General features: G+C 43.1%; 1 protein-coding gene across 6 annotated transcripts in view; it reads left to right on the top strand.

Annotated features, from left to right (window-relative positions):
- The window catches only part of Mettl16 (methyltransferase like 16), a 53,192-nt gene extending 47,408 nt beyond the window's left edge, over window positions 1-5,784 (top strand). For all 6 annotated transcript variants that reach the window (XM_008828811.3, XM_017797082.2, XM_008828810.3 and 3 more), the window contains 2 exons: window positions 2,263-2,436; window positions 2,566-5,784. In XM_008828811.3, the coding sequence (XP_008827033.1) occupies window positions 2,263-2,436; window positions 2,566-3,189 (798 nt within the window). In that variant the 3' untranslated portion in view covers window positions 3,190-5,784. The remainder of the gene's footprint in view (window positions 1-2,262; window positions 2,437-2,565) is intronic.
- Window positions 5,785-8,703: the final 2,919 nt, after the last annotated feature.

Genomic DNA, 8,703 nt, shown 5'->3' with positions numbered 1-8,703 from the left:
TTTTTTTTCGTCTTTTTGAGACAGGGTCTCCTTGTAGCCCCAGCTGTCCTGGAACTTACTATGTAGACCAGGCTGGCCTCGAACTCACAAAGATCCACCTGCCTCTGCCTCCCAAATGCTGGGATTAAAGGCCCGCGCCACCACACCCAGTTGGATGTTATCTTTTACTCATCTGTACTCTGCATAAGCTTCATTTGCATTGAGTTTTTTGTTTGTTTTTGTTTTTGTTTTTGATTTTTTTTTTTGGTCTTTTTGAAACAGGGTCTCCCTGTAGCCCCAGCTGTCCTGGAACTCACTATGTGAACCAGGCTGGCCTTGAACTCACAGAGATCTGCCTGCCTCTGCCTCCCAAGTGCTGGGAAAAAGGTGTACGCAACCACACCCAGCAAAAGTAACTTTTTAAGAGTACCATGTAGGGGGCTGAGAGATGGCTCAGCAGTTAAGAGCACTGACTGCTCTTGCACAGGACCTGGGTTTGATTCCCAGTACCCACACAGTGGCTAACATCTGTCTCTAACTGTAGTTCTAGGAATCTGATAATCTTCTGACCTCCTCAGGCATTGAATGACAGAGGTGCACTTACATGCAGGCAGTACACTGATATGCATAAAAATAATAAAAAAAAAAAAAAAAAGGAGTACCATCTGGAAAGTTTTAACTTTAAAGAAATAACTATGGCAGTATCATTTTTAGTTTTTAAAGTAGAACTTGAGTCCCTCTAGTGGGCAGGTGTAACCTACCTAAACTCTTAACTAGAAAGTCTGATGGTGATTTGGATTTCCATGCCCCCTCTCCCTGCTTTCAAATTTAGTGTTCTTAGCCGGGCATGGTGGCGCATACCTTTAATTCCAGTACTTGGGAGGAAGAGGAAGGTGGATCTCTGTGAGTTGAAGGCTAGCTTGGTCTACATAGTGAGTTCCAGGACAGCTGGGGCTATAGAGAGACCCTGTCTCAAAAAGACCAAAAAAAGAATTTAGTGTTCTTATTGGTTCTGGTGTGTTCCATCCCCAGCTGACAAAGAGTTCACAGATACCTGTTGGCTTACACCTGACGTTAGTCATTATTCATTAGTTCTTCTCCACCCCATGTGATCTCAGTGGTCCTGGTCATTCCTAGTCTATGATTTTGCAGGCCTCAGCAAGTTTAAACTCCAGCTATAATTTGATGATTTTATGACAGGTAGCTCTTTTTTATTTTTTTCTGGGGGGTGGGTGGGTGCAGTGCCAGGATCTTACATATACTAGGCCTGTCATTTACCAAGTTATGGCCACAGCAGCCCTACATGTAGTGTTGTTTTTCTTATGCGCACACGTGTGTGTGTGTGTGTGCGTGTGCGTGTGCGCGCTTTCGCGCTTTCGCTTGATCGCTTGCTTGGGTATATGTACCACATGTACATGCATGTGGAGACCAGACAACAACCATAAGATGTTCCTCGGGAGCAGTCCATCTTGGTTTTTGTGATAGGGTCACATTGGCCTAGAGCTCAATGTTGGCTGGCCAGTCAGCCCCAGGGATCCTCCTATTTCCACTTTCCTACTATTGGGATTACAAGCGAGCTATCATGCTTGGTTTTTTTGTTTTATTTATTCTTGAGATTAAACACAGGTCCTCAGGCTTGCATGGCAAACATTTTATCAATGGAATTATCTCCCTACCCTGAAGTTCTTTTATGGAAGAGAACACAGTCTTCCTGGTCCTCTTTTTGACCATAAAATAAACAACAGTAGAATCTGCACTCGTGGCTGGAACAGAACAAAGTGGTATGGTTTAAAAACTTCGATTTGGGTCTGGAGAGATGGCTCAGTGGTTAAGAACACTGACTGTTCTTGCAGAGGACCCGGGTTCCAATCCCAGCACCCATATGGCAGCTAACAGCTGTCCGTAACTCCAGTTCCAGGAGATCCAACAGCCTCTTCTCTCCTTCTTGGGCATTGCACAACACGGGTGCACATACCTGCATGCAGGCAATACACCCATACTCAAAAAATACAAATAATAAAATATTTTTTAAAATGACATAAAAACTGTAATGACATAGCCTGTTTCTTAGTTTTCTTTTTTATAAAATGAAAAAATGATAAGTTCCTTACAGAGCTGTCTGAAGCACTGGAAATAATTTGTGCAAAGGCCTTTGTGTTTCTCATGCCTCATGATTGGGAGCAGAAATATTGGAAATTTCCCTAGTTGTGTCTGTTGTAATGCACTAGATTTAATTGTTTGGATAACTTTCTTCTTTTTTCCATGCCGCCTTTTTTCTTTTAGTCACCCCCAAGTAAACGAAGAAAATTAGAGAAGCCAAGGAAACCCATTACGTTTGTGGTGTTGGAGTCTGTGATGAAAGAACTATCCCTCAAAGCATCGTCTTTGGGCTCTGAGTCAGTGGAAGGCATAGTAGTTGTAACAACCTGGATAGAAAAAATTCTCACTGATCTGAAGGTGTGTGGCTCCACATAGTGATGGAATAATTACCCATAATGATTTTTTGTTTTTTCTTGTATTAAAGGAGTTTGGCAAGTATCGACAAGTGACTTCCTATAAAATTCTGGGTTTTTTTCCTCCATATAGGTCCAGCATAAACGAGTTCCCTGTGGAAAAGAAGAAGTTAGCCTTTTCCTGACAGCTATAGAAAATTCTTGGATCCACTTAAGGCGAAAGAAAAGAGAGCGAGTGAGACAACTAAGAGAGGTGCCTCGAGCTCCTGAGGATGTAATCCAAGCCTTGGAAGAGAAAAAATCCACCCCTAAAGAGTTGAGTGGTAGTCAAGATGTGGTCCCATCCCCCCAGGAGAGTGCCTTGTGTGGGCCTGCTGTGCTGGAAGATGAGTCTGCCATTTTTGGTGGCCACTGCCCAAGCCAGGAGTCACTGTGCCAGGAGGAAACCTCAGAAGCCATGGAGGATGAAAGGAGTGAGGAAAAGGGTGGGATGGAGGTGGTGGAAGGTAGTAAAGGCTCTAGCAATGGAGCCCAGGACTGGGAGGCTTCTGAACATTTCAGCCACCCAGTGGCTGAGAAGGGGAATCACCTGCAAGGAGCAGCTGGACATTACCTGTTTAAGTGTTTGGTCAATGTCAAGAAGGAAGTAGATGATGCCTTAGTTGAAATGCATTGGGTTGAGGGCCAGAACAGAGATTTGATGAATCAGCTTTGTACCTATATACGTAACCAAATTTTCAGGCTTGTTGCTAGTTAATTCAAAACTTTTTACACAGTTAACAAAGTGTCTATATAGGGCTTAGGGGTATACTGTAGTGGCAGTTTGTGCTTACTATGCAGGAGACCTTGGGTTCAGTCCCTAATGTCTAACATCAGTTTTGTTGTTGTTGTTGTTGTTGTTTTGAGACAGGGGCTCCCTGTGGCCCCAGCTGTCCTGGAACTCATTGTGTAGACCAGGCTGGCCTCAAACTCACAAAGATCTGCCTGCCTGGGCCTCCCTGGTGCTGGGATTAAAGGTGTGTGCCACCATGCCCAGTAACTTTTTTTTTTTTGAATCTATAAGACAGTTGCTTTGAAGGAGGAGCCTGTGGGTTGGTTGGCCAGAGGAATTTCACCACTGGCCCATTAGTGAAATCATGTAGAATCATCCTAAAAAGCAGAAACTTAGCTGAGCATGGTGTCTCTCATTTTGAATTCCAACTCTAGAGGGTGAGGCAGGAGGATTGCTATGAGCTTGGGGCCAGTTTGGGCTACAGAGAATAACACTGTAAATAAAAAGGAGAAAAGCAGAAATTAATCCATTTTTAACCCCTTCCCCATTAAAGTTATGTGGAGTTGTAATACAGTAGTTCAGAAAGAAGAATTGTTACGATCCAACAATAAAAAGTCATTGATAAATTCAGGAGGAGCTTAAAGCCAACTCTAGCTCTTCACCTAAGCTTTGGATTGATCCCCTGAGGCAAGAGGGGTTGATATGGCGTCTGGTCTGGGTCCATACTGCCTTGGACATCACGAGTCTTTATCATTGAGGGTTGCTTGATGAAGAAGGGCAGTACAGCAGAGCAGAAGCCTGGGAACTGGGAACCCTCTTCTAGTTGCCTTCGGGACAACATGCTTCCACAGCTACCTGTGATTGATTGGCCCAGTCTCCAGTAAGGATAGCCAGAGTGTGAGGGAAAAAGCCTTGGTAAAGACAGGGATAGGGCCAGTCTGGGGAACACCTGGGAAGCAGTACATTCCTCACTCAAGGCTGTTGTGATATTGCCATTTCAGGTGCAGAATGGGGTTAGCAAAACTGTGAGGTGTGTCTGAGACACAACAAAATATACCTGTAGCCCCTCCTCCAGCCCATTTAAAGTACTGTTTTATAGCAGTTGTACTGCTGTAAGATTTTTTTTTTTAAACATGTGAAGTGGATTATCTTTTGTTTGTAAAATAAGAGTATTCAGAATTGAAAACTATTGTGTCTGAATCCTGAAATTGGGAAAATAGTTTGAGAAATGGAATCATATCTGTATGTAATAGGTAACTTAAAAAAATCTCAGTGGAAGAGCACTCACCCAGCACATGTGAAGCCCTGGGTTCTTCCCTAAGTACCACAGAAAGAAGTGGGCATCAGGGTCAGGTCTTAAATGGTGACATCTGATTTGCTGTTGACCATATCCTACTTTTTTTCTTTTTTTTTTTATTGTGTGCATGTATTGCCTGCATGTAGGTGAGTGCACCCATGTCCTGCAATGCCTGAGGAGGTCTGAAGAGGCTGTCAGATCCCCTGGGACTGGAGTTCAGACAGTTGTTAGCTGCCATGTGGGTGTTGGGATTTGAACCCAGGCCTTCTGCAAGAACAACCAGTGTTCTTAACCACTGAGCCAGCTCTCCAGCCCTCACATCCTACTTTTTTTGTGGCTTTCCCTCATCCTCTCCTTATCTAAAACACATTTCTAATGGAAATTCCAAGGTTCTGCAGATACCTCTGGAAGAGAGCCTGTTTTGTTCTTTTGTCTCAGAAACTATTGTGCTTGATTTTTTTTTTTTTTTTTTTTTAAGCATGCTGTGGTTCTGTTTGGACAAAAATCTTTGAGTCTAGTGCCAGAGCTGTTTGGAATCCATAAAGTAGACTGGTGCTAGGGGTTGGAGAGATGGCTCTCAGTGTTTAAGAGCACTTGCTGCTCTTGTAGAGAACCCAGGTTCCCAGCACCCACATGGTGACTTGCAGTCGTCTAACTCTGGTTCTAGTGGATCCAACGCCCTCTTCTGGCCTCCTGGGCCAGCAGGTATACATATGTACATACAAACATGCAGACAAGACACTCATACACATAGAAATAAATACTCTTTAAAAAAGAAGACTTGGTACTAAGTGGTTAAACTCCCCCCTCTAAGAAGTGGCAGTGGTTTGGTCAAAGCTGGTGACTGTGGCAGCTAGATCAGGCCCTAAGTAAAGGTATTTTTTATTTTTTTGGTCTTTTTGAGACAGGGTCTCCCTGTAGCCCCTGGCTGGCCTAGAACTCATTATGTAGACCAAGCTGGCCTTTAACTTAGAGATTCACCTGTCCCTGCCTCCCAAGTACTAGGATTAAAGGTGTGCACTACCACACCTGGCTAAGTAAAGGTGTGAGAAAATAAAAATACTTTGCCTCCCTGTAGCAGTGGAGTTCAAAGTTGGGAAAAATAGCATTTTAACCATGCCCTCCAGAGACTCCATAGGCTGCCTGTATGTATTTCTAAGATTCTGGGAGCATGTTTTTTGTTTTGCTTTGTTTTTTTCCTTTTTCCTGGGTCAGAAACTGAAAAGATGAAGAAACACTGTTCTGTTCTATCCGTTCATTTGACAGGATGAAGATGCCAGTATCCAGGGTCACAAAAAATGCCTAAATTTAATCCAGGGCCTTAAGATTCTTCATATCCAGTACATTTTGGCTTTGCAGCACCCAAAACCTAGCGCCCCCCCCCCACTTCCTCCCTCTTTGAGACAGGGTCTTATGTATCTGTGTCTGTGTTTCAGTTTTAGGATTAAGATTTGCTATCGTGAAAGAGGTGGTATTGGTGTTAATGATTCTAGAATTTAAAAAGCATCACGAGAGTGCTGGCCATAGTCTTTGGAAAACTAAAACTGTGACTGGGTGTGGTGGCATGCCTTTGATCCCAGCACTTGGGAAGCAAAGGCAGGAAGATCTTTGTAATTCAAGGCTAGCCTGGTCTACATAGTTCCAGGTCAGCCAGGGTTACATTGTGAGACCCTGTCTCAGAAAAACAAAACAGAAAACAAGCTGTGAGTGCTTTCTTTGCATTTGGATGTTACCTCCTTCTAAGGAGACAGGATTTTTTTTGGGGGGGGGTGGTTGTTTTTTGGTTTGTTTTTTTTTTGAGACAGGGTCTCCTTGTAGCCTCAGCTGGCCTGGAACTCACAGAGATCTGTCTACCTCTGCCTCCTGAGTGCTGAATGTTTATTTCTTAAAGTCACTGAAAACATAAAAGGACATCTAAAATTGTTTTGTTGTATAGACCTTGTAATTGTATGGCAGCATATACCTGATATGGGGAAAAGAAACACTTTAAAGAAATTGGTTATATACATATCACAGTTGGAGTGACATTCTGTTTAAGTGTCTGGAGTTCATGTTGGTGTTGGTGGATTGGTATGAAATTAAATCTTTGTGGTATCATCTTAAATTCTATTCTGGTTCCTGGAATTGGCTCCTGATTTCGTGATAGTGTAAAGGGGATCAGAAGCTGAGCTTGTTTTCCAAGGCGAACTAAGGCTGTGTTTGTTCTTCAGAATCTGCTTCAGTTCTGTCAATTTCATTCCAGTTCCAAGGGATCCGACAGCCTCTTCTGTCCTCCGCAGGCATTCATGACACACGTGCACTTACCTACATGCATGCAATACACACATACACAAAAAATAAATATAATAAAATAGTTTTTTTAAAAATCCCATGCAAAATCATCCCAATCAGCCATTTTGTTGTGTTTTTTGAAATGGTTTCATTCATGAAGCCCAAGCTGGCCTTGAACTTGCTAGGTAGCTAGGCTGGCATTGAACTCCTGATTCACCTGCCTCCACCTCCCCAGTTATTATACCTGTTTTTATGTAGTGCTGGGGATTGAACCCAGGGCTCAGTGTGTGGTAGACAAGCCAAATGTCATACCAGCCGAATGTTATACCTACCCCTCACACCTTTTAAGGGAGGGAGTTATGGTGACATCAATCTGTAATCCCAGCATTTGGAAGGTGGAAGCAGGAAGATCAGGAGTTCAGAGCTGAGTTCAAATCTGGTTTTGGCTACTTATGAGTTCAAGGTTGCATGAGAAACCCTGTTTGAAAGAAAGGTGGAGCCTCTTGGTCTTAACTTGAAGCACTTTTTTCTGCAGCCACATGAGGGCACCCTCAGCCCTTTAATCAAATGCCTAAACTTTACTGTGGGAATGGATAAAAAAGTATTTTTGAGCCTGGCGTTGTGGTACATGCCTTTAATCCCAGCACCTGGGAGGCAGAGGCAGGCGGATCTCTGTGAGTTCAAGGCCAGCCTGGTCCACATAGTGAGTTCCAGGATGGCTGGGGCTACAGGGAGATCCTGTCTCAAAAATACCAAAAAAAAAAAAAAAAAGTATTTGTGAAATTTTCTTGAAATAGCTAATTGCTACGCAGATAGGGGTTTTTTTTGTTTGTTTTTTTGTTTTTTGGTCTTTTTGAGACAGGGTCTCCTGTAGCCCCAGCTGTCCTGGAACTCACTATGTAGACCAGGCTGGCCTTGAACTCACAGAGATCCACCTGCCTCTGCCTCCCAAGTGCTGAGATTAAATGCATGCACCACCATGCCCAGCTCATATAAGTATTTCTTACATAAACAAGCACATTTTCACATTAAGAATTTTTTCGAGAAGTAAAAGTATAAAGAAGAAAAAATTCATTAGTTACAGTTTTTATCTGGCCTAGTCTCCTAAAATTTTCATGCTTTTTTATAATCTCAACTGATTAGTTGAGATTTAGTTTTTCTTTAATTCACATCTGTCTATAATACACTTGGTTTGGGCCTTGAAAAAAAAGGTTTCTATCGTTTTTTTTTTCCCCATTGATAACTAGTTAATGGGGATGCCTACCAGAGAGAGACTGTTTATTAACTTCTCAAAAACTTTTTAATCCAGGACTGGTAAGGTAGAGATCTCCTGGGGCTGGGGAGATGGCTCAGTGGTTAAGAACACTTGCTACTCTTACAGAGGACAGGGGGCGGGGGGAAGCTTTTAATTTTATTATTTTTATGTGTATGAGTGTTTTGCCTGCATGTATGTAAGTGCACCACATGTGTGCAATGCCCATGGAAGTCAGAAGAAGGTATTGCATCCCCTGGAACTGGAGTTACGGAGGGTTGTTAGTTGTCATGTGGATGTTGAGAACCAAACCTGGGTCTTCTGCAGGAGCAATCAGAGCTCTTAACTCTGAGCCATCTTTTCGAGCCTCAGCCTTATTTCTTCAGATGGATGTTTCCATGTAGATTAAGAACGTGAAGATTGCTGGATATGATGGTCCACAGCTTTAATCCCAGCACTCGGGAGGCAGAGGCAGGCAGATGTCTGTGAGTTCAAGGCCAGCCTGGTCTACATAGTTCCAGGACAGCTGGGACTACAGGGAGACCCCAAAAAAGACCACAAAAAAAAAGTGAAGATTAATAGCCCTATAGGGATGTAGGCTCAATGAGAAGTTCCATCCCCCCTTATTTTGTGACACAAGGTCAGATTTTGCAATGGTCACTCTGCAGATATGCACGTT

This window comes from Nannospalax galili, unplaced genomic scaffold, assembly GCF_000622305.1.
Source record: "Nannospalax galili isolate Female #2095 unplaced genomic scaffold, S.galili_v1.0 scaffold212, whole genome shotgun sequence".
In the NCBI taxonomy this organism is placed as follows: Eukaryota; Metazoa; Chordata; class Mammalia; order Rodentia; family Spalacidae; genus Nannospalax; species Nannospalax galili.
This window is presented reverse-complemented; position numbering and strand designations above follow the sequence as displayed.